Source organism: Lampetra planeri, chromosome 46 (genome assembly GCF_965212315.1).
Source record: "Lampetra planeri chromosome 46, kcLamPlan1.2.h2, whole genome shotgun sequence".
Classification (NCBI taxonomy): domain Eukaryota; kingdom Metazoa; phylum Chordata; class Hyperoartia; order Petromyzontiformes; family Petromyzontidae; genus Lampetra; species Lampetra planeri.
The window spans coordinates 2,998,133-3,025,388 of record NC_136152.1 but is presented as its reverse complement, the minus strand read 5'-3'; the positions used below and the strand labels follow the sequence as shown (position 1 = coordinate 3,025,388).

The 27,256-nt window shown below is 48.5% G+C and overlaps 1 protein-coding gene across 1 annotated transcript in view; it reads left to right on the top strand.

The window, feature by feature from the left end:
- Nucleotides 1-13,453, top strand: part of LOC144733320 (protein strawberry notch homolog 1-like) — a 116,780-nt gene extending 103,327 nt beyond the window's left edge. Inside the window, 4 exon segments of the mRNA XM_078615157.1 lie at nt 1,055-1,192; nt 2,064-2,140; nt 3,170-3,360; nt 4,543-13,453. Of these exon segments, the coding sequence (XP_078471283.1) occupies nt 1,055-1,192; nt 2,064-2,140; nt 3,170-3,360; nt 4,543-4,703 (567 nt within the window). The 3' untranslated portion in view covers nt 4,704-13,453.
- Nucleotides 13,454-27,256: the final 13,803 nt, after the last annotated feature.

Below are 27,256 nucleotides of genomic sequence, written 5' to 3'. Positions count from 1 at the left end.
TCTGGCTGTATAGCAAATGCAATTACTTTACTATGCAAGTGAACAATTTGTATTTTGATATTTATTTTTTATTTAGGGCCTCTTTAACATATGCTACAGGCCCTGCACTAGCTTAATCCGGCACTGCGTGTAACCCCTCTATAGATGGCGTTTTCAAAGTGACGTAATTAGATTTCGTAAAATATTAACATTAATTTCTACAAACGTGTCACGTGTCTAATGGCAGAAATAGCGGCAGTGTGATCTAATTTTAGGCATTGCAGTACGATGCGTGCGCGTTGGCTGTTTAGCCGAACTGCCCACAGTCATTTCGCCCCTTTAGTTTCGTTGTTTTTGGAATTATTCTCCAATGAAAACAAATGACCTCATGGCTTTTCCAGCTGCCAATTGAGCACCCAAACCATCGCTCACTACCTGTTGCGATTTAGCAAAAAACAATCGAAATGCATTTCATTCCACACCCCCGATTAGCATGGTTGGCTACGTACGGTGCGAAAGAAGTTATACGTATGTAACATCAGTACTTCACACTCGGGTCCGTCTTGCGTCACTGACGCCTCGGGCTGCCCGCTGCCTCCACTCGTCCCTGTCTGTAGCTTTCGCCCGGCGCTCTCCCCACGTGTCCCCTCTATAAACATGCCTTTAGATTATGTAGATTGTTTTGCTGCTGTATATTTCCACATGATAAGCCACTTTGTTGAGCTATCACTTGTGGCCAATTTGTCGCCTCTGAAAAATTAGCTAATTGCTCAGTGGGCCTTACCTGGTAAACTACATTTTTTGTATATTTGCTTAAGTGATTTTGTTTACCATTCCTACACTTTGCACTCCTATCGTGGTTGTATTATTGTTTGTTGGTGTAACGTTCTGACCCGCCCTGTGAAAAAAAATTGTTATAGCTCATCGGATTTCTCCAGATTGAATAAATATTCTGACTGAGACGTTCCACCCTTGCGCGACTGGTAGGCCACCCTCACAACGTCGATGGGGGCGGGGGGGGGAGGTTAAGGGATTTGTTGTGACGCCCTCCCCACTCTCGTCGGTGGATCCACAGATGCGCTCGGGCCGGCAGATGGCGATACTCGCCGAGGAGTTTGACAAGGAGAAGAAGCTGTTCGCCATTTACCGACCAAACACGGGGAAGCAGCGTCACCAGGAGGAGCTCCGTGACCTCAGCAGAAAATACGACAAGGTAGCGGTGGCTGGGAGATGTTATCTCCCTCGCCGAGTATGCAGGAGGTCGTGGGTTCGATCCCGACTCCTGACGCCTGTGTATTTGGAATTTGCGTGTCTCTCTCCCTGTGGTCGCGTGGAGCTTTCCACCGGGCCGTCTGGTTTTTCCCTACATTTATAATGAACGTGCATTTAGAGTGTTTGGTTACTAGAAATTCCCACGTGATAAGCCACTTCATTGAGCTATCATTTGTGGCCAGGTCGCTTCTGAAAAAGCTATACAGCTCAGTAGGCCTTACCTGGTAAAAAAAATATATATTTAGTTTTTAGGTCGTGCCGCGCGATGTTAGACACGACGTCCGATGTTACGCTCTGCGCGCTCTTATTTAAAGGAGGGCGCAGACCACGTGGGAGCAATGTTACTCGCACGCCCGATGTTAATTCTGAAGCACTGTTAATGATAATGTTACATTCCTAAGTTCTGCGGCCACATTGCCCTCGACGTGTGACGTGTGACGCCATCGCCTTGGCCTGCCAGGAAAATCCTCGCAGCGGCAGTTTTTTTGATGCCCAGTTTTGGGAAACTCTGTTAAATTTGGCCGGTTTTCTATCGGGCTAAGTTTCTAATAGCAATATAAAATACATCATAATTGTGTTCGTAGTGAATCGGCTTTACACGAGTTATTGTGGGGGTATTCCCCGCGACAGATGGACAGGCAGACACAGCTAATGCGCTCGCAACCATGTTTGGAAAAATGCAAACAATTGAATGTGCGGTGCTGCACGTGCGTTATTACATTACTTATTCCTGAGTGGTTCTTGGCTGCGGTGAAAACGGCACAGGGGAAGCATTTCTCCTCACTCGGCGCAATTCCAATCTCCCCCTTCAGGTCACGGAAGAGGAGGCGGAGGATGTATGGAAGTACCAGTACGACTGGTCGTTCGACAGTTGCAGCCACGCCTTCTGGTCAGTGGAAAGAAGGGGACGGTGGGAGGGGATTTCTCATGATCGTGGTGGGGCAAAGTGTGGGTAACCTCGATCGCGTACCTCTACCAGTTCATTCCTCTTACATCTCGCGATGGGAGGGGAGTGGTGGCCAGAGAAGTCTAAGATTATCATAATAATAATTTCAACTTGTAAAGGGGCACCGCACAGCGTCTGCTCGCTCTGGTAGAGTGAGAGAGAGAACGACTTGGAGGCGGGATTACAGGTGAACGGGAAGGCAGCAGCAGCCACGCGGTGAGGAGCCGGCGCTACCAGCAATTGCCCAAGCGCTGCGGTCCTCTGTGTATTGAGGTGTTTATCGGCCAATTGACGAGTGGGAGAAAACCGGAATACCTAGAGAAAATCCCAAACGTGTGGCGGCTGCAGTTATCACCCAGTGTTCCCTGCTGCGTTGAGAACAAATAAGTATAACCCGTAAAAACAAAGTTTTTCACTATAAATTCTTTATATGCGTGGCAGCGAACTTAATATAAAGGATTTAAAAATATATTCGCCTGTGGAGGACGCGGGGATCGATCCCGCGACCTTTGGCATGGGAAGCGAGGGCGCTACCAACTGCGCTACTCCGCCACGGCCTGTGGAGGGGTTACGCTCTGGGCTCTTATACTGTGACGTTCAGCCAAAGCGATGAATGAGTTCTATTTGAATATATGTAAAATATTTTTTTTGCCTAAAAAGTGTAAAATTTCGGGAATTTTTTTTCACGAACATTAATTGTCTGGCACAACGAGTCTGTGTGGAAAATGTCAGCTCGATTGGATCACGGGAAGTTGGTTAAAAAACGAGTGAAAGATTTGCACGGTCCTAAGCACGCAAGCACGCAAGCAAGCAAGCGAACTTAATATAAAGGATTTAAAAATGCGAACGCACGTTCGTACGTTGAACCTCTTTGGCACCGTGTACGTAGCCAACCGTGCGAATCTGGAGGCGTGCGACGAGCTCATCTTCGTAACGCCGCTCCGCTCGTTGTTTTTTCCGCCCCCGACGCAGGAGCGGCCGCTGCCGGAACGTGGCGGCGCTCGGCTCGTGCTCGCACGGCGGCCGCCTGTGCCTGCACCACGTGCTCTGCGGCACGCTGCTGAGCGTGTGGCGCGGGGTGGAGGACGCCATCCAGCAGGTCACCAACTCCACCAGCATGCAGATCGTGCGGCTGCAGACCAAGGACAAGCGGCGGCAAGTTGGTGAGTGAGAGGCGCCGCCACCGCCGGCGGCTCACGGGGGGAGGAAAAGGGTCGTTCGTGTGGTGCATCGTTTTGCGGGGACGCCCCCCCGGAGATGGAGCTGGGGTCTTCTTGCCACCCCGGGGGTGTTTGCGGTCGTGCGAGGTTCTGAGCGTCCCCCGCTCGGGAGCAGCTTGTTCTTTTGGAGCTCCGCAGGACATCATCGGGGTTCTTTTTGCGTTTAGTTTGTTGGCCTTCTCCCGCACCTCCGATTAGCACGGTTTTGCGACGTATTGCACGAAATAAGTTCAACATACGTACATCAACCGGTGACGTGCCGGCCAGCGGTAGTAATATTCACGTTGCTCGGGTGGAAGTCTTGCTGCAGGAAAAAACTGCTATTGACTTCCCGCAATGTGATCGTCTTTGTTATCAACCCCGTGGGACAACGGGTTGCTTGGTGTCTCCCAGCTGGGAGTTGAACTCATGACGGCTCACTAACTGAGAGTCTTAAAGCCCCAACCGCAGTTCTGCAAACACCAGAAAGTGAAAAACCAACCAGAGGGGTGGAGAGGGCCCACTGAGCGATGGGAGAAGCGCACCGTTACGCGGTCGGCGCATTCACCAACGCGTCCTGAGCGTTAGTCCCGATGAAGACTTCTTGCGAGTCAGGCTTTCTAAATGGTATAACATAACTAAAGTGTACTAACCCAGCCCCTTCTTGACTTTCACTTTTTGGTGTTTCCAGTGGCCATGCGGATGGATGTTGGAATGTAATGTAGGGTTAAAAGAATAATAACAATGTAAAGCTTTAGTGACTGCAGGGATTCATCTTCTTGGTTCTTTCGGCAAAGTCACGTAGAATGGAAATAATAAAATAATAAAAATAAAACATAATAAAATAATTCTCACGACGTCATTCAGACTCTGTCTACTCGACAGACCTGCTCTCCACCTGAGGACGGCTGCTTGCGTTGTGGCCGAAATGTCGTGAGAATTATTTTATTATGTTTTATTTTTATTATTTTATTATTTCCCTTCTACGTGACTTTACCGAAAGAACCAAGAAGAAGAATAATAACAATGTCAACTTTTTAAAAAGTTTTCCACGCGTAACCCCCCTCTCTCCGTCACCATCATCGCCTCCCCATCCCCACCTCCCCTTCTGCCACGGCCGTCCGTTCCCCCTTCCGCCCCCCCCAGGAATCAAAATCCCGGAGAACTGCCTGAGCAAGGTGATGAAGGTGCTGGCCAACCAGGACCAGGCGCTGCTGCTGGCACGCGAGTCGGTCATCGTGCCGTACCCCAGCAGCCCATCGGCGTTGTTCATCGACGAGACCTTTCCCGACGGCCTCAACGGCTAAACCCGGCCGCTTCTGAGCCCCCACCACCCTACCACCCTCACTAGCCAGACATCGAGCCGTATCGCGTGGAGTCGAGGTGGTGGCAGTGGCGGCGGGAGAGGGTTGGTGAGATGGTGGTGGTGGTGGACTGGCAACCATCGTAAGACTCGCCGCGTCGTATCCGTAGCGGCGGTGGCGGCGTCGGTGCCGTCGCTTCGCGGTGACCTCAGTGTGCATATATACGTGCAGTATACATGTATATTAGTATTTACTGTGTGTGCGTATATATATGTTGTATTTAGATGTAAATGCAAACATGTCCGCGCGTGCGCGCGCGCGTGTGTATATATAAGTATTTATGTGTGTATTTATATATGTTTGTATATAAATTCAGTATATACATTCTGGAAAGGGTAAAAAGAGAAATCCAGTCCGTGTTTTCCCGCCCACCCGCGGAAAAATCTTTACAAACGCCGCACCGCAGATTTTGTAAACGGCGGCGTCGGGACGGCCAGTGTCGTCGGTGCTCCGGGCCGGTTGGTGGCACCGTCGGGGGCCCCCCCCCGGGAGCTGAGGGATCCGCGTCGTTTTCGTCCCGTCGAGGGGCTCCTCCGCCGTGGGAGGTCGGAGGGGAAGCGAAGCGGCGGCGTCGATGGAGCCTGCGGCGGTCGGAGAGCGAGCGCCCCCCCCTCCCTCCATCTCCCCTGCCCCCCCCCCCACACCCCATGGAGGTGTACAATCGTGACCTCCAGTATTGTAGAAGGAAGTTGTATTTTGAGGTTCCCTCCCACATCCCCCACTGCCGCCGCCCCCTGTTCTGACTACATTTGGTTTCGACTTTTAAAGAACCAAAGTGCCTTATGATACACAACTCCCTCTGCCAATCCAGACGTGTGAATGCAGTATGCCCTCGACTCGTCTCCGTCGTGAAACTGAAGCCCGTTGTCGTCGTCGTTGTTGTTGTTTTCCTACAATGGTTTTAATGAGCATCGGCCAAGCCAAACAGAACCCCACCACCTGTTGTAGAAGGGGGAGGGAGGGGGGGGTGTGTTATGCTCGATTGCGAACGTCAGACCTGAAGAGTCCCCAAAACTTGCACGTTCAGGAACGGCGTCACTAACTTTGTCTTCTTAGCCCGGCCGCTGGAACAGAAAATGTGCTTCTGTGTTGTTTGTGTGCGTGTGTATCGATGTAGGCGAGTGTATGCGTATGCGTTACGCACCTCCGATAAGCATGGTTGGATGCATACGGTGCGAAAGAAGTTCAAAATACATCCGCCTCTGTGGATGTGTGCGTGCGTCTCAGCGGCTGACACTTTGCGTTTATGATCTTGGCAGCCTGGGTTCAACCCCCGGTCATGACAGACACTGATGGCATTCGGTATCTGAACCGGTCCTGGTCCCGCTCCCTCGGTCGACTCTACCTTGAGCACACAGTGTGGTTGATGAACATTGGCAGGCGACAAAGGCAGCCCGGCCAGGCGTTGATCACATGTCACCCTCGTGAGCCGTGTGCCGCCCTTACCAGATGCTCACCACAGCGCTTGCCGTTGTGGCTTGTCAGGCTAAAGAGGAGGTCGTATTTACGTGTGCATGTGTGTGTTTATTGCACGTATGTGTACATTCGAGATGTGTGTTGCCAATTTTTTGGGATTAATCTGACAAATTCGCGAATTGCGCCTCTGAAAATTCTGAAAAGAAAAGTTTTGGATCCAAACCTAAAGGGCGTGTGATGGGAAATGTCGTGACGTGTGTTATGACTCTCCCACCAAATGTCACGTCACGTGGCATCAGGCGACGCCGGCTGGCACAATGGCACCGTTGACTTCCTTACATTATGGAAATTATTAGTAAATCTCAAAAAGGCCCAAAATCGTCCTTTAAAATTCGAAATCCTACAGTTATACCAACGCAACTCACACCTGGGTTTGGGTGTGTTTACTATGTACGTGTGTTTCTCGTCCCGACGTTCAGCCTCTTCTAGCCGGTGCGATCTGTCGGCCCGTACTCGTGCGAGCGCGAATCGTCAACGCGCGCCGGCTCAGCGCGTGGGCCCAGCCACCCGTGCCGGGTTGACGCTGGGTCGCAGTGGGCGGTCAAAGTGACGTCTGTGCGGCCTCCGGGACATCTTCCCCCTCCGAGCATTCGTTTCGGATGAAATGAGATTGTAGGCATGGTCAGGTGCCACCACCACCACCACCCCCTCCCAAACAGAGAGCGTGCCACCACCGCCACTTTCATATTCACGTCGAAAATCTACAAGTGGGGGAGGGGGGGGGAGCGCGGTTCTTCTGCCAAACGAAACGGCAAGATGCCCCCCTCATGCCGACGGATGAATTGGGGGGGGGTGGGGGGGGCACGTGTCTCCAATGTGCTTGTGCCGAATCCCCAAAATGAAATGGGATTTATTGTTGGTTTGTATAACAGCGATGAGACAATTTTTTACCAAAATTCCCACACCCGTGGCATGTAATTCCTCTGCACGATATTTATTTTCCTTGTAGTGCCATGCCCCTGTCGTTAATTTTTAATTTTTGTAGAGTTGTTTTTTTAATGTTCCGGTTACTGTTGTACAGATGCTTGATGCCAACTTTTTTCGTGGCATTGTGTGAATGTTTTTAAAAAAACTTGCTCGGGCCTTGATGTCAGGTTTGGTTTGGCCTTGACCTCATTCTATAGAGTCAGCCATACATTATATATATATTATATAACGTTTAAAGAGAAAGTTGTGTTTATGGGAAAGGCAGTTTTAAACATAGCATTTAAAATGTATGCACGTGACAATTTTTTTTAAAGCCAAATTTCTATCACAACAGACGAAAAAAAGTAGTTTTGAAACAACTGACCAAAATTGTAATTATAATTTTTTATACCAAAAAAAAATCTAGTATAAAAACCGCTGCTTTAATTTAACCTTATTGTAGCTTAGCTACCACGTAACATTTTAATCTATCCTCTGTCTTAAACATTGGGGACCACGTTTGCACCTATTCCTCGTTTTCCTTGCATGTCGAAAAAAATAAACCTGTTTTCTTTCGCCGCGCGCGAGCTCCCGCACGAGCCGCGATGTCCAACAACGGCTGTGCCCCCACGCCCCCCCCCCCCTTGTCTCGCACGGTCGCCGGCGTTTGACGACAACACCCCCACGCACGGATTTCACCTTCAACCGAGCATTACCCTCCGGTTCCACACGAGGGTCCTGCGAGTGAACTGTGAGAGAGGTCGCGCTTGCCGACCTCTCACCTTTGACATGCGCCGTAGCGTCCCCTTGTGTCCTTGTGTTTCTTGAGTGTGTGCGGTGATGTTTAAGTAGGAGAGGGGCGGCGGCGTGGGAGGGGGGCGATGGAGAAGTCTTGTGGCCTGACAAAGATAGCAGTGGCTTGTCCTTGATGATGTCCTCATATTTTTGTGCATGTTTTTGAAGTGTAAGCCAGACTGAGCCTCATTCCTTCAGCGTCCTAACATTTTAATGCCACCTGGAATAACGTTTTTTTTTGTGCTCCTTAAACCGGTCGTTCACCGCACACGCATTGCTCCTTTTCATAATCAGGCAAGTTGCATCTCCGATGCGGTTCCGGCCGCGCCGCGTGTTATTTGAACACGGAGTTCGGAGGTATCACTCCAAGCGTGCCGGCGGGCCTCTTCAGCGTTGCGTTTCTGAAGAAGCTTCCCCTGGGGCACTTGGGGCAGAAACGTCGGCGGAACGCCGTGCCGGACACAACGTGCAGGACACAACGCGCGGTGCCGCTCGGAAACCCACACACGGGGAGGGCTGCGGGATAAGCACGGCCGCAGGGACCGTCGCAGGCGGTCCCTCTCGCCGTGTGTGGAGCTGAGTGGCCGGCAATGGGATCCAGCCATGTCCTGCCGTACGATGGGATTTCTCTTTTTCTGCAGATGTCTGTGGATTTCTCAACGTTTCTGTTAAAACACTGCGATTTTCAAAAGTTAATTTAAAAAAAATTAAACCGAGTACAGTTCATCTTTTGAAATGCAATTTGGCATTGCTTTAATGTACGTTTATCTGTACATTCACCCTTAGTAATAGCAGAAAAACTCAATTACGTCTGTAAATAACACTGCCTTAAAAGCACGAGTATATAATTGGTGATGTTTTGGGCAGTAGCCCCTTCCGCGTAGTGCAGGAAGGGCCGGCGTCCAACATGCCACCAGTCGTAGACACCGGTTCCTTTTGAGGCCACAGTGTTGCTCACGAGCGTGGGTTGTGTTGTTTGTGCTTTTTTGGTACCACTGGCAATGCAGTGTCACGAAAGTAACTTCGGAATAGCACCACCCCTCCGATGTCAGGCCACGGTCCTTTTTCCCTCGTCCCCTGTTTTGTTGTGTTTGCGGAATACCTGTCGATGCTGACTTTTGAACGCTGCGTTGGGGTTTTGTGGTGGCCAGACTGCAGCTCTTCGCGATCGCCAGGGGGGCCCCCACCTACGGGGTCCGAGTTGTCTCGCAATTCGGTAGCCGCGCAGAGAGCAGCCCTCGCCTCGGCTCAAATGTGGCCGGCGATCCTCATTAATTCCCACAGGAGCTTTCAGACTTATGGCCCAGTAAACGTGGAATCAACAGTTCCAGCCACATTGGCCCAATGTGGGCCCCAACTGTTGTGGATGTCTTGGGGTGTCCGATGCCGAGGCAACTGAATATGTAGGAGCGAAGCTTGTGGCGGGTGGTGTGGTCGTGCATGATCGTGCTCCGACCTGTTCGCTCGTTCGGTGGCATGATGACATTTGGACCCTTTGCACGTTGCGTTTTAGTGGAAAGCTTCTATTAAATGGGTCACTGTGTCTTAAAGCTTGGAGCTTACCACAAACAAACATCCGCTCGTTAAAAACACAATGTGGAATTAATTTAACGAAACGTTGTAGACTCAGTTTTTCGCCATATAAGTTCCTAACAAAATCTGTTTCGCAAGTGGGAAGACACACGGCTACGCAGATAAATGCCACTCAAATTAGGAGACTATTCGCCAAAAAATTAAATTGTTCACCAACCCTCTTGCTCTGCTGTCGCCTTGTGGCCCACCTCGTTCCCAGGCAGGTTGTGAGCCCGACAGTGATCTGTGCACGGTCTACCCAACCCCAATTCCAGAGCGATAACATTGCCGGCGTATGAAAAGAATTCTCCAACGATTTACGGGGAATTCTCACTAAGGACCAAACTACCTGCATAAATTTTAGGATAACAAGTTCAAGGTTCCACCGTAATTTGAATAACGAAACACTTTATTTCCGCTGGTGGCCCTCAGCCTTTGGTGTATATTTCACATTCCTATGACAGGGATTATCTCTAAAAAGCAAAACATCATTTTAACAAATCTAATACGTTCTAAATGGGCCAGTTTTATAAAGGGAAAGGGCATTTGGAAGTTGAAGGCTTTTCTGACCGAGTAACAATTTCAAATTTGTATTGTTGTTCAAGTGTGGTTTGTAAATTTGCCATCGTTGTGAAGTAGAATTTCCTGTCGAAGATATGAGGATCCCGTTTAGATTTGTGTAAGCATTCACAAACCTCGGAAACTTTCTTTTTCCGTTTAACCATTTCACATTTAAGTTTTCTATTTAAAAAAAAACTGCATTTAATGGAAGCTTTTCAATACGTGCATGTAAATGTGTGGCGTAATATTTTTTTATTTTAAATTATTATCTATCTGTCGAGATGCAGCCTTGCAAAGTCTTTTCTCTTGCTACTGCTGCCGGATATTTGGTCAGTGATCAAGGGGGGGACGCCTCAACGCCATAGCTCTGTTGCATTCTCACCCGCCGGATAAATGTCGGTTCGCGCGTTAAAATTCTTCTCTCTTAACCTGTTCACACGGTGCAAGTATTTTGACCCCCCCCCCCCCCTCAATGTGTTAGAAACGAGCTCAGGTTTCACACCGTGTGGATGTCGCGTTTTGTCGACTTTGTTTTGCTGCACTGGAAAAGGGCGACATGGTGTTGGGTGTTTTAGAGTGCAGTTTTAACTTGGTTCCTGACCGCACGTTGTCAAACACGCGAGCCCCACTGTGGGACGTATTGCATCCTTCTTTCAGCGGTCTCGGTAGTTCCCAATAACTAAAACGCATTATCCCAGGATATAGTCCATGAGCCCCCAGATCCGATATCTCATTCGTCGGTACCGCTTGAAGTGGCATCACTATAGTGGGATCTAATCTCTTAATGTGGCCAAAAATAGTGAATTGTGTGAAGGAGGTTATCGAATAATTCACTTTTATTATCCATATAACAAACATTGGTACTTCTAAAGTTGTGCTGCCTTATGTGGTACCAATTTTTGCTTGAGCCCACGGACTAAAACTTTGGAAATTCAGAAATCCTACTAAACAACACGTGCAATGGGATTATTAGTCTACGGAACAGCTTCAAGCTGCAGGATGGAATATCTTTCACTGGGCCATTCTCAATGGACCAATCCGTTTTACGTTGTTTGTACCTTCAATTCCCTTTCGTGCCACCTCAATGTTTTGTTCAGCTGTTCGCTGATGGCATGCGACTGATAATTACGCAGATAGCGATGTGTTAATATAGCATCTCAAATAACAGCATCTGGCCTGGGCTTGGTACGTCGGTGAAATGGGTAACAAGACGTACGAATTTGTCTTTATGGGTGACAAAGGTCCTTAACCGACTCCCATAGACGATGGTGGCAGGTGCTGTTAGCGAGCACCTGTTAAGGCAGGAGTGGCAGACGGAGGAGTGGCGTGGCCAGAACCACACTTGGCCATCTCTGTCCCACTGGTGCTGATGTTCACTCGCCGAATCCGGTTCTCACTTGAGCACGAGTCAACCTCACGGAGGCTTTGGACAGGTCTGGGTAACACTTGCCGATGCTGTTATTCACGGTGGTCAGGAATCCAACCCAAGTTGCTAGGATCGCATCGCAGTGCTAGGACTGCTGTGCCCACTGCTTGCAAATTGTATCGCATTGTAACTCAATTCCTGACCGCTGCAATACATCAGTTGCAAGTAATATCTGACCTTATGCTGAGCACCGCCGAGGTCAACTCTGTCTCAAATGAGAACGCATTAGCGTTGCAGAGATAAAAACCACTGGGGCACGGTGCTAGCTTAAACCACCTTTGCTCACGTCTTGTGCCAGGAACAATCTGTGCTCGCTAACCAGCGCATTCCGCTCAGCTCAATAATGCTATAAACGAGTGACGTGCGTGTGTGGGTATGACATTGTGGGAACGCGGTAATGCCAGCTGCATGTCAGACCTGATGTTGGTGTTGATCTTTAGTTCCATCTTCCAAGATTGGCAATCTTTTGAAATCAAATTAACGTACATATGATATTGCAATAATTGCATATGGAAGTACATTTGTATAACTTGGGAATGCCGACCGCAGAGAGGAGTGAGGATTTGAATTTAAGAAAGCTTGTCCAACTTTGGCAATCAAACGATCCCATGCCATTCCACTATTTGTAATTGATTTAGTCATTGTTGCAACAACAACGAAATTGTCTCTTCAAATGCGCACGTGGGTTGACGCTCAACTCCATTGGTGTTTCTGAGCCAGTGGTGGAAATTCTACATTCCTATGGCGGGAGGCCATGCTGTCCATAGAATAACCACTGGCGACGTTCCACAAAGCGGTGCTCGTTTGTTTTTGTATCACCGAGATGTTGATTTGACCCTCCAGACCAGGATTTGAATTGGCGACGCGGTCACTCTCTAACCCCCACGGTGTCACGCGGTTAATGAACAATGTCAAACACAGTGATCAGCAGTTAAATCTTCCATTCGATGCCATTTGGGGCGGCGGGGGGGGTAGCGCAATGTCCGGGGAGACGCGCGGATGGAATTAGACTGTGTAATGTGAATCACAATAAGACTATGAATGGTTGACGATACTGTATCTCTCACACCGAGGTGAAAATCCGCCAGTGGGGCATGCTGGGTAAACACACTGCAGGCTTGCCGTCACCACATCAGCTGTTTGCTCTGTGCCGCTGTCACGCCGGTTAATGTTTTGAGACGTACCACTGATAACTCTATGCAGTTACATTGTAATAACGACATATTTATTACACTTTTGTATATGGTAGCAAAAGTATACATTTATACTTTATTTTACCCCTGTAATTATTCGCTCCTTTGTGACTAAGTTGGCGTAGTTCGCTACCGATACCGTTCTTTGTTTAATGCGTAAACATTGTTGTAAAGGATATGTTTAAAGGATTATAAATGAGCTTTTCTGCAAAGTAAAAATAACATCCTTACCACGTTGTGAGAGATATTTCTTAACGCATTAATAATTAGAGCTTTTTTATATTTACAATCTCGCGTATTGTTTTCCCCGTAATTTTCTTAGTACTATGGTTTAAGTTTAGCGATCTATTTCCAGTTAAGAGTTTATATATCTTAAATGGTTCTCCCCGTTTTAACTGTACATTTTACAGATGGTCGGTTACGCGTATTTCATGAAAAGGTATTTATAATTTTTAATCAACTAAACCTTTTTTTTGAAATGTAGTACAATTAGTGTGTTTTGCACTTCTCCAATATGCAGACATCACAAAGCTTAAGTTATTACTATGAATATACATTTGTATCGACAGAACAGTAAATTCCTATACACTGTAAAGTCTACGTAATGTTTCGTGTTGGTTTCATACGTATTCCTATCGAGAATCGTGGGGCGGTTAAGGGATATATGTAATGTTTGTTACATACTTGGGTATAGTTTTAATATTAAAATTTCTCTTGCACTTTGTAAAATTTATGCCTTAATACTATTAAAGATAATGTGTTGACATCATTGTCCTCCGCCCACTGCTTTGTGATATGTTGTAGAAATGTAAGGTCACGGTTACAGAGGTCAATCATAGACAAAACAATAATGATGATATTCATCACCCAGTGCATATAGAGGGCACTTGCTGTATATGCCTCAGCAGCTAAGAGCACGTTACGATATTTCTTGCTTAAACTTTCGAAGGGCACCTCCAGTGGCAGCTTGCCCTGCGTGGCACTGTCATCCCTGCCTCCTGCCAGATCTCTCTCCAGTTGAGCGATGCCCCCTTGCCCCCAGGGAGATCTCCTGGCAGCCTCAGTGCCGCCGACCGGCTGTGGGTGTCGCATGCTCCGAGTGGTCGCAGACATCTGGGCCATCCGTGGCATCGGTCAAAGGCGGCAGAGGGAGGGACATCCCCAGTCAGGTGACGATGGCGTTCACAAACGCTGGGGGAGAAGTCGCCGTTTGTCCAGTGTCCTATTGGTGTCCCACGGGAGATGGAATAAAAAAAAAACCTGGCGATGTCTGCATTGCAAGTCCATTGTGCAACCATTCCACCACCGTGGCATCAGTGGTAACATGAAGATCGTTGGCTAGCAAGTCGACATCGGTTAGTGATGGAAGAGATGGACCCTTTACCATAGGATAGTGGAATTTCCACGCCTGGCTCAGGGCTACTGATGACGACTTTGTTGACCTTGAATTCACTTTCGCTGTGGTGGTGGTGAGGCATATCTGTAATCCGGTGACGTGGCAGGGTAGGTTGACCGCACAGGGATGAGTGACATGTCTATATATATATCTCAGACACATGAGGTACAATGAGAAGATGCCAAGAGTTGATGCTGCTCAACGTTGATGTCTGACCTTGCAGTGTCGAGTTTGACATGTTTCCCTTGTGTGGCTTTTAATCCGGGCGCTTTGGTTTGCTGCCATGAACAATAAATACTCAGCGTCGCGTTTAAGTGGCTCTGTGCGCGAGCCTTGTGCCACAAGCAGATACTCGAAGCGTCAATCCCAACGAGGGAGACGCTGGCAGTGACTTGGCGATCGACGCTGCCCTCTAAAACCCTTCAATCCTTCTAGATTTGAAGCTTTCGTGACTACAATGATTCATATTCTTAGGTTTTTTCGGTAAAGTCACGTAGGTAAAAACATAAAAATTAATAAAAGTAAAATAAAATAAAAAAAATCACGACGTTTCGAAGGCAACACAAGCTTCCGTCTTCAGGTGGAAACGTCACAGCCACGACAGCTGTGACGTTTCGAAGGCAACACAAGCTTCCGTCTTCAGGTGGAAACGTCACAGCCACGACAGCTGTGACGGTTCCACCTGAAGACGGAAGCTTGTGTTGCCTCCGAAACGTCGTGATTTTTTTTACTTTTATTAATTTGAATGTTTTTACCTACGTGACTTTACCGAAAAAACCTAAGAATATAACCCTTCAATCGAAGAGCAATCCACCCCCCTTGGTAAAGGCACAAACGTCCCTGCATCTAAAACATCTTGATGCTTAGGAACAACAGGAACAACAACAGGGCAGTTGTTTATCTTTAGCGATGTGTCCTGAGCCAGCAAAGACAATTCTCTGCGTTTTCCACGATCTGGCAAAATCGGATGTTTCCCAAGTTATTGGAATGATAATGTTGACATTCGAATCTGAATTTATTTATACTGGAAGATTCAAATGAGCTATGCAGCTCTCTTTCGCAGATGTCCAGTAGGGGTGGGTCACAATAGGAGTGTAAAGTTTAGGGAAGTTAAACAAATCACCAACAAATATATATTTTTTATTTTTACCAGGTAAGGCTCGTGGAGCCATTAGCTTCGTTTTCAGAAGCGACCTGGCCACAAATGATAGCCCAACGAAATGGCTTATGTATGTATAGCAGCCAAATACTCTAAACACTTGTTTAGAAATGTGGAGGGAAAAGCCAGAGGACCCGGCGAAACAGCCACGCAACCACGGGGAGAACATACAAACTTCAAATAGGTGTCAGGGTCGGGATCGAACCCACGACCGCTCGCATATCAGGTGAGGTGGTTAACATCTCCTAGCCATCGAGGAAACAAGGATGAGGGGAAGGGGATGGATTGGGAGAGGGGACCGTGGTGATAAGAGGGGATGGCAGAGGAGTGACGGGAGAGAGAGCTGTGGATGAATGGGAGAGCTGTGGATGAAGGAGGGGGGATGAGCAGAAGAGTTGTGGATGAACAGGATGGAGCTGTGGATGAAAAAGAGAGCTTAGATGGAGGGAGCTTTGGATGCAGGATGGAGCTGTGGATGAACAGGAGAGCTGTGGATGAAGGAGGGAGCTATGTGGAATAAAAGGATTGGAACCCTTGCCTGCCTCAGAGGGTTGGTGAGAGGCGTGTCCGCTACAAATGCATGCTATATGCTCATGTGAACCAATGAAATGTTGATTGATTTATAATATTACACTAATAGAAATATATTTTTTGACGAATATTGTTACCTGGGAGAAGTAATGTGCATGTGTTAGGATGTTAATTCCATCTGAAATTGATTCCCATTAGAGATGATGAGGTCGCAATTGGAGAAAGTGTCGACTTAATCTCATTGTGGGTGAAGATTATCGACGGGTGTAATGGGGGGCTCTGTACAAGGAATGGAGCAAACGGGAGAAGCAGGAGTGGGTGACGTTCGCTCCACTCTCCGCAACCCACGTCCGGTCGGCGCAACCGGCGACTCCCAGGGTACCCGGTGTTGGGATCCTGTGGGCGGAAAACCCGAAAAGCCCCGAGGCACGACCTCCACAGACGCACGCCCCAGCTCGTCGGACACACCAGCCACCCGGCCCTTGGATAGTGCGGATGAAGGGATTCTGCCCGGTGGGGAACAAATAAAAATAAAACACGGATCCCGACGCGTTGGATGCACAGCCAACACCGGCGCACGAACCGAATCCGCACGTATCCATGGACACAACACGGACGCCAGGGTCCCATGCCACCCTGCAACCGTCCCATCTCCCAGGCGGTGATGGGGCCCAAGACTGAACTGTCTAGCGCCCCTTCACTCGCACAATCACAAATTACATGTTGGATGTCGTCCGACATCCCGGGGCAAAGAAGTCGCGCTGCAAGGTCGCCCCAGTATCTGTGTTTGAAGGTTCAGCGACGATCTCGGCGTTGAATTGGGCCCTGCTCGTGCACGAACACGGCGTGGAACCACATCTCGGCGGGTCCCCCTGCGTACAGCAGCAGCCGTCCCATGAGGACCACGACGGACATCTCGTGTCGTCTCCCTTCAGCACCCCCCCCCCCTCCTTTCCGACGCGGCGTCTCAATGATAAAATCGCACACGGCGGCCGTATCAGGGGGGATTTTAACCCGTCTCTCTCCCCAGACTCGCATTGCAGCGTTTGGCTGTGCACAATCGAGCCGAGAGGACACAGCCATTCACTCTCCAAGACTCGCATTGCAGCGTGCGGCTGTGCACAATCGAGCCGAGAGGACACAGTCATTCACTCTCCAAGACTCGCATTGCAGCCCCTGGCTGTACACACATCGAGGGGAGAGAGCAACGCGAGTTTGGCGACAATTACCAGTCCAACGCACCCTCGATCCATTATGAACACAAGGAGCATTCTCGCACGAGAAAAACAACATTCTGTGCAACAACGGACAGGCAACAATCAGTGAGTTCTAACCACACCGAACCTGTCCTTCCAAAACTCCCCTCGACATCAAACACGGGGTTTTCCCGGGGCTCAGGGCACCCGAACTCGACAGCAAAGCACCACACACGATCCCCCCAATCGTCGACGATGTCGAGCAAAGCAGGATATGCAGTCCGCACATCGTTAACCATCCCGATCAGTGCACTACACAGCACTTACAAACAACACACAATCCCGACAATGCACCGTATTCGATAAGCAAAGAATCGGCGATCCCGAAAATGCACAAAAAAAACCCCGATATGGTAGTATTGTCGGAGTCGTAATGCTGCAGCGTTGGCAGAAAGTAATTTCCGCTTGTTGCGGTCGCGATGAGATGATGCGGGCGACACGAACATCGCAAAATGCGTTGGCAGTCATTTCCAGCGACTGCGCTGAGCCGTTGCTGATAACTCCACGTTCCCGTGACGGCACCTGGTGTTGTCCGTGAGACCACCGATGCTCTGGTCATCCGGTGCGCGTCTGAGATGGGGGCGACGGCGTTTGTACGCCGTCGTGAGCGGTGGCGCAGTGGTTAGGGCACTGCGCTATGAGCCCGGCGATCCGAGTTCGATTCCCGGTCACGGTCGACGAACGTGTCGTGGCCCCGTGGCCTCTCCCCTGCACCAGTTGGTACGAAGCAGCGTGGTCAGGAATCGGCAAAACAACCCCCATGGCCAACGTGGTACGCCGAGGCCTTCATCCAGCAGTGGATTTGCACAGGGCTGCACGTTACACAGCATGCTCCTGTAAGCTCCAAATACATTCACACACAGAGGCTTTCAGTTTACGGTATTAACCCTAACAGGTTGGTGATGTTGGATGATGATGATGATGGTGTTGGATGATGATGATGGTGTTGGATGATGATGTTGGCTCATGATTGATGATGTTGGCTCATGATTGATGATGTTGGATGATGATGGATGATGTTGGGTGATATTGGATGATGATTGATAATGTTGGATAATGATTGATGTTGATAGATGATGATGATGATTATATTGATGATGTTGGATGATGATGATGGATGATGTTGGATGATAATGATGTTGGATAATGTTAGATGATGGTTGCTGTTGGATGATGACGATTGATGATGATGATGATGACGATGGCTCACGACGAACCTAAGTCGATCCCCCACACTGCCTCTGGAGCTCGCAACCCTCCCGACCGTGACTCGATCGCTCTGCCACGGTTCGTCCGGGGCCGGGTGATGAAACCCCGAGGATGACCAAATGGGAGGCGAGGGGCTTCCTGCCGCATTTAGCCACAGGAATCCATTCCCCTGCTGCTGCAACATCTGGGGCTCATTGCGCCCGAGTGATGTCAGGAATTCGGCCGTCAGCAGATTGGCAAAGTACTTGGGCTCGTTTCAGGCACGCACCCCACGGAACACCCCCGGGATATTTATACGAGGTGTTTATCGGCGGCTTCACGAGCTTTGTTCAATTCACGCAGCACGATTCGTCCGGTTGGTGGGCACCTCGCTTGGACCACCACGTGACCCCGCAGTGGGAATGTTGGAGTCCCGGTCGGGGGTGAGAGTCCTCTCTGTGTCCTCCCGATTGAGGCCTCCATCGCGAAGAATCGAGTGTGAATGTCGATAGCTGTGGGAATTCATAATACAGGTTATTTTTGTGTTAGATCGCGTAAATATATCAATGTTGCGTCGTTAAACCCGCCACCACCCAACACAGTCAACTAGTATGGCGTGTCATGTACACAGAACGTGCCAATTCGTTACTAGTGTAGTGTAAAATAATAAAAATAAAACATAACAAAATAATTTGTATTACGTTTTATTTTTATTATTTTATTACTTCCCTTCTACGTGACTTTACCGAAAGAACCAAGAAGATGAATCCCTGCAGTCACGAAAGCTTTAAATCGAAATTTAGTGTAGTGTAATAGCGCCGGCTGGTGGCCAGTAGCGGCAACTGTGGTGGACAAACAGCACGCAAGCCGGTGAGCGTGTACACGGCTGTGTGGGCAGGGCGGAGGAACTGGGGCAAGGGTCATGGGGGGCCCTCTGGAAGGTTCTGGAACCTGCCAGTGGGTTCGAGAAGGGAGGCGCGGCCAGGGCGGATCCAGGTCGCGCTGGTAGCATTAAATGGAACTCGAGGCTGCCGGTTCCGGGAGTGGATCCTCGCCGTTCACGTTAAAGATTCTTCTTCTTCTTGTCGTGTGGCTGCTGATGTAGATGGAGAGCAACAGCTACAATTTCACATTCAGGGTGGTCAAGATCAGATAACCGCGTCAGGAGCAGTAGCGGAGTAGTATATCGTCGCTGTGATGATGTCTCCTTCGTATGTGTGGATCGGAGCATTGCGTCGTTATACGTTGTGTGGTTTGGATTACCACAGTTTCACACTAATGGAGAGTTTTAAAAATTTTCCATTTGTGCATCAGGTATCATCCGCATCTACTGCCATGGTTTGTGTTGCGGATGTGGTTTAGGCTGGACCATGAGCTTCAGTGGAAGATGAAAACCAGAGATCGTCTGCGTTGGGTCCTTCACAAGGTGTCTGTGAGTTCTTTCCAACTCCATTAAGCTCTCCAAGCTTCATCGGAGTTGAACTCACATCGTTGATAATATTTCTAGAATTCAGAATGCTAGAATAGTTTTTTTTTGTAAGCATGCACAACTTGGCATTTGTAACACCTCGCTGCCGCAGGTGTCTGCTGGCAGATTCACCCTTTGGCCGTCTTTCGTATGATGGGGGAAGCTGACAATGGGACGTGGAGTTTGGAGATCCGCTCAGTGGCTTCGAGCGAAGCCAGGCGCATGCATGAAGTGCCTCTTGCAACGGATCCCAGCGGGGAGGTTGACGAGACGCGCCCCTTGCTAACAAAGAGCTCCGTAGCTCAATGAAGTATCCCGGGGACTTGTATGAATTCTGCGTGTTCTTCTGGGTGTAAAACAATGTATGTGCGTATGCTGAACTTCTTTCGCACCGTACGTCGCTAACCGTGGCTAATCGGAGGTACGGGGGAGGGATAACTAACTAAACACACAAAATATAACTTCAAAATAAATGTGTTTTTAATCTATGTGCCTGTTACATCCAGCACAGAGTGTATGTTTAGATTACATTTGCGAGTTTCGTTTCGGCTAATCGACTGCACTGAAAACAAACAGAACACAAGCGGCGCTGGACAAAAACACCGCACGAAATGACGACGCACGAAAAGGCGAAAATCACCATCATCATCACCATCATCATCACCATCATCATCATCACCATCATCATCACCATCATCATCACCATCATCATCACCATCATCATCATCACCATCATCATCACCATCATCATCACCATCATCACCATCATCATCACCATCATCATCACCATCATCATCACCATCATCACCATCATCATCACCATCATCATCACCATCATCATCACCATCATCATCATCTTCACCATCATCATCACCATCATCACCATCATCATTACCACCATCATCACCACCATCATCACCACCATCATCACCATCATCATCATCATCTTCACCATCATCATCACCATCATCACCATCATCACCACCATCATCATCATCTTCACCATCATCATTACCACCATCATCACCATCATCATCACCATCATCATCATCTTCACCATCATCATCACCATCATCACCATCATCATCACCACCATCATCATCATCGTCATCTTCACCATCATCATCACCATCATCACCATCATCACCATCATCATCACCATCATCATCACCATCATCATCACCACCATCATCACCACCATCATCACCACCATCATCACCACCATCATCGCCATCATCATCGCCATCATCATCATCACCATCATCACCACCATCATCACCATCACCATCATCATCACCATCATCATCAACATCATTATCACCATCATCATCATCATCACCATCATCATCAACATCATCACCACCATCATCACCATCATCATCACCATCATCATCAACATCATTATCACCATCATCATCACCACCACCATCATCATCATCATCACCACCATCATCACCATCATCATCATCTTCATCATCATCTTCACCATCATCATCACCATCATCATCATCTTCATCATCATCTTCACCATCATCATCACCATCATCACCATCATCACCATCATCATCACCATCATCATCACCATCATCGCCATCATCATCATCACCATCATCATCACCATCATCGCCATCATCATCATCACCATCATCATCAACATCATCATCACCACCATCATCACCATCATCATCACCACCATCATCACCATCATCATCACCATCATCATCAACATCATTATCACCATCATCATCACCATCACCATCATCACCACCATCATCACCATCATCAACATCATTATCACCATCATCATCACCATCATCATCATCACCATCATCATCATCACCATCATCACCATCATTACCAAATCTCTACGAGGGAAATCGCCGAACACGCAAGAAAAAAGTTATTGCCACAAATGAACCACAATACCTGGCTGATCTCGTCACGTATATACTACACTATACACTACACTACTGTAGGGGTGTTACGGAGGGGCTGTATACATAGGATCACACGGGAAACAAACACAGTGGGCGGGACTTCGTGAGTGCACGGGGAGGTGCTCTCAACGACGTCCGCACAGGGCAGCCTGGGGGGGCTGGCCCCACCCCTCAGCGGGGGGGTTTTGGTATAAAAGGGGATGAGCCGGAGAGCTCGGGGAACAATGTAAAAGCTAAACCAGTGAAGACCGAAGATCGTCTAGCTAGAGCCCTGGACTCCCCTGGGTCGCCGCCCTTGTCAGGGCCGCGCAGGACCGAGCCAGCGGCGTGGTCCCGAGAACCAGAGCTAGTGCTCTGGGACTCCGGGTACCGTAGCCCGACTTTCCAGTGTCGGGCCAGACAGCCTCCCCTAGCCAGTTAGTGGAGGACTAGGAGGTAGGTCAGAGATAGCTAGCAGTGTATTCCCAGCTAGCCGGGTGAGGGGGCCGATACCCCCTCCAGTGTTGTATGTCCGCGGTTGTGACAACTGTTGCGGAATAAATACGTGTGCCTCAACCCCGGCGTCCAAGAGTCCTCAACGATATTACACTTTTATGCACTACTATACACTACACACTATAATAAACTATACACTACTATGCACGACACCACTATACGAGATTGAAAACGAATGTCTTTAGAATGTGTTTACTGTGTTGTCCTTCCCCCGCACCTCCGATTAGCACGGTTGTTCTATGTGCGGTGCGAAAGAAGTTCACCGTACAGACATCACCTGGTGATGCCGCTGCGTTGGCAGTGAGGCACAAACACAAATAACTAAAACAGAACTCGGCACGTTCGTCAATGACACTGTGGCCTTAAAATAATATATATTAGATGTTGACATTTTCAGCAACGGCCCTTTCTCAGAGCACATTATTTATATATTAAAAATCACAAAAAAATGATTGTGAATAATAATGATGATTCATTTATTTCCAATAAAGAAGGGCCACTGCATTAAACGTTGCCGATTAAACAAAAGTTTTATTTTAAGGCTACAGTGTTATTAATAATAATAATCTCGACTTATAAGGTGCACGGCATTCGTTCACTTTCTAATCGAGAGGACAACTCACAGAGGAATCGCAGCAGTGGGCACGCGGCGAAGCAGCGCCAACAATTGCCCAATCTCTGCGGTCCTCTATGTATGGAGGTGTTCTCGGCCAATTCTTGAGTGTGTGTGTGTACGTGAGTTAAGAGTTCTACCCGGAGCCCCACTGGGACAGGTGGACATAAACTAGACGAAAATTTTGTTATTTCACCCCCTAAGCTCTTTTTCATAAGCGACCTGACCACAAATGATAGCTCAACGAAGTGGCTTAACACGCGGACATTTCTAGCAGCACTCACAGACTCTAAACACGTAGTGACGTTGATTCTAAACGTGGAGGGAAAAACCGGAGGATCCGGAGAAAAATCCACGCGACCACGGTGAGAGGTAGTTTACATCTCCTAGCCACCGTGATGATTGTGATGAGAGAGAGAGACACGCAAACTCCAAATATACAGCAGGAATCAGGGTCAGGCTCGAACTCACAACCTTGTCCATACCAGGCGAGGTAGTTAACATCTCCTAGCCACGTGATGATGATGAAAGATAGAAACACGCAAACTCCAAATATACAGCAGGTGTCAGGGTCGGGATCGAACCCACGACCTCCTGCATACCAGGCGAGGTAGTTAACATCTCATAGCCACCGTGGCTCCCACAATGCCTGTCATGAGCACGAGAGAAAGGCTCTTTAAGAATGCTGGGACCCCGAGTGGGGTTCAGTGAGACGTGACCCCCTTTGACCCCGATCGCGCCCGTGGAATGGATGGAACTTGTGCCTCTCCGGTTTCCTGTCGAGCTGTCACCCCACGGCTCAATTCCTCCCTGAATATGTCCCCGCGTCTCTGGCTTAGCCTGGAGGAGGTTTGTCGTAGCCGCAGCGAGAGGAATACTGGCCTGGCTGCACGTGGTGTGAGCTGGTTGTGGAAATGTTGCCAGGATCACCGACCCCACGTAGAGATGGAATTCACACCATCCGAGCAGGCGGTTCGTGTGGCCTTTCTTTAGAGCTGCGTGCCACAACATGAACAATTACGAGTGCTCGAATTGTCCATGTGGAAAAAACATAACTCTGATAATGTGCACTGTCCTTGAAGTTGATTGGTCCATACCCGAGACAGCTTTCCTTAGAGCCTACACTCACATGGGTTGGACCAGATGACGCCAAAAGTGAGACTAGGCTCTAAGGAAAGCTGTCTCGGGTGTGGACCAATCAACTTCAAGGACAGTGCATACATTATCAGAGTTATGTTTTTGTTTGCATTATGGCTACAGGTATTGTGGTCTATGCAAACATGACTCCTTGTAAAAAAAGGTGCCAGTTTTGTTGCCAGATAGAAGGGTAAAAAACCAATTATCATATTTTTTACTGGCAAATGAGGTTCCAATGGTGTCCATGTGAAGCCCGCAACATTCTCAATGTTGTGGGTTTACCTCTGCAACACACCGGCGTGGTGAACTTGTCACTAATTGGCACGCTTCGTTCACGCGACGGAACTTACTAGTTGGCTGTGTCGGGTGGCGGCGGGTTTAACGACACATTTATATATTTACGCGATCTAACCCCAAAAACACCTCTATTATATATTAATTACAAACACCACAATCGGCATCATTATCACAATCATCTTTCAATTACATATTTGCCGAAATCATCACCGCGAGTTAAATATGATTGCACATTATCATCTTTCTATTAGTCATCCATAATTTTCAACACAATCATATTACTCATCATTAATATCTGTTCATTAAACATTGGTCCTCCTCCTCCACAGCATCTATATTATGTTGCCATATGTATCAACGATTGTGGTGATAGCATTGAAGTCATCATCATCAGCTTTAAATACATTATTAATAGTGTAATGTTTCGTCTAACACACCAACTTAATTATTAAAACATCGTCATTATCGTAATCATCATCTATCAACTTAATATACATTCTCATCTGCATTTTAATTCTATCAATCAGTGAGTTATTAGTGTGTACACACACGTAAATGTACGGTCATAAAGGAGTTCAACATATTACATAAACACGATTTATCAATTATTATAATATCCATAAGAGTTTTTTTTGGGTTAGATCGCGCAAATATTAAGCATATATAATATATTATAATATGACAAAGATATTACAACATGACAAAATTCTCATATCTTTTACCACCTTCATCATATGAATCATCATCGATCAATACATATATCCATCACCAACCATCGAATATTCCGCCAAACGCCCATCGCTCCGCACCGTCTGGCTGTCACCCAGACAACGTCTGGTCCACGCGGCCCTCAATGCCTCATCGCAACGCGGCAGCCCGGGCAGAGCCCAACAGGTAGCGTCGGTGACTTCTACAGGTGACTGCTACAGGTGAGTCGAGCGTGGGCACCCCCCCCCCCAACCCCTGCCACCCCAACCCCCTCCACCCCAACTGCTCCCCCCACCCCAACCCCTCGCCCCCACCTCAACCCCTCCCCCCCCACCCTAACCCCTCCCCCCACCTCAACCCCTCCCCCCCACTCCAACCCCTCCCCCCCACTCCAACCCCTCCACCCCACCCCAACCCCTCCCCCCACCCAACCCCTCCCCCCACCCCTCCTGAACGCCTCCTTTTTATTGCCAGAAAGGGTAAAACGAATTACCTTTCATATTTTGAAACCGGCAATAAAAAAAAAGTCCCCGTGCTACACAGCAGTTGCTCAGGCCGAGCCATGAATGCCGTGATACGTGCGGCATGGTCCTTGTGCTGTCCGCCTTGTGGCGTCCTCTCGTCCGACGCCGGTGAGACTGGGCCCGAGAGAAGGCAGATGTCTCTGGTGCGGACCAATCAGTTTCAAAGGCGATGCATCATAGATTATTGATCAAGCATGCTTTATTTGTGCATGTTCACCGCAAGTACTGTATGTGGTTAATGCAGACTTGATTCCCTCCAAAAGGGTCATCTATTTGGTTGTTGAACACCTTAACGCACTTGCTGTTTTTTTCCCATAAGTGGTAAAAGCCCTCTTCTTATTATCTTTCATCGCGTCGTCCGTGTCCGTGTGGTGCCTGCCACGCGCCCACGAGGCCCCACGTGGCGCGGAGGGCGGCGGCCCGAACGATTATTCCATAAAGTTGGTATTTGCTCGATCATTTATCGCCGTAAAATATACAGAGCGCTGGCTGGAGCTCCACTTGCAGATTGCCCACCCGTCTCACTCAGCCAAGCGTCGTGCAAGCTCGCGGGAGTACCGTGCAGACCGTCTGGACGATTCTCTTGGCTCGGGATTTTCCACGCGCACGAAAAAAATGTTAAACTGTTCGCAAATTACGATTTTCTTTTTGACGTGAGCTGAAAATCATAAGGTTAAACTCATCCCATCATCCTTCCAACGTCCGATAAAAGTAAGCACCGCAGCAGGCGTCGTTATTTTAGCGTACGAATTCCACTCCCAGTTGAAGGTTAAACTCATCCCATCATCTTTCTAAGGTTCCATACAAAAAATAATGAGAATGAAGCACCACTGGCAGACGGAGCGAGGAATCGAACAGGTGGTGCAGGAGCTCGTCGCATTTATTACATCGCAGAATCATGAGAGCTGGTGATGCCTCGGGAGGGGCTTCATCCAGCAGTGGATTGACCATGGCTGTCTGACGACGATGATGTTAAAGAATTACGAGCGGGCATCCTACAGAGACGTTTAATGTGCAACTCGCGCAACACCGCCGTGTGCCTGTCGACGAAGATGTCCATTTGGGCACGGAGACATCGTCAGTGACTTTGACTCGTATCGGAATCTATTGGCCGGGTGTGTGGGGGGGAGGGAGGATTTTGCTTTCTGAGCACGTAGCGCTGTGTGACGCTCTCTCTCTCTCGCACACACACACAGAGAGAGAGGGGGGGGGAGACACGGCCCTAGTTTGGAGCTCACAGCTGCTGCAGCGACGTTGCAGCATCGTCACATCGGGTGCGCTTGTTCAGGGAGTTCAAGGCGGCTTCACGGAGACTCTTGTGTCACGTGGCATTATAAGATGCATCGAGATTATTCAGATTATTTTGGTGCTGTGAATGTCCGAATGGTGGCCCACTTTGTTGAGCTATCGTTTGTGGCGGCCAGGTCGATTCTGAAAAATAAGTTAATATATCAGTGGGCTTTGCCTGGTAGGATGGATTTAGTTTGATTTGTTTAGGTGATTTGTTTAGCTTTCCTATACTTTGCACTCCTATCGTGTTTTCGTACTGTTTGTTGTTGTGACGTTCTTACCACGCGCCCCTACTGGATATGTTTGAAAAAGAGCTTCATAGCTTATCGGATTCATCCAATATAAATAAATATTCTGATTCTGATATCAGGCATCTTAAACAGCGGTGGAATTGATCCCCTCTGCTTCGGTGCCTTGATTGATGGGGTTGGTGGACCATGCAAGAAATGGAGCCTGCAGGGCAATGAGGTCCGATAGAAACCTGCCATCGTGGTGGCTATGAGATGTTAACTACCTCGCCTGGTACACTGGAGGTCGTGAGTTTGATCCCGGCCCTGACGCCTGCTGC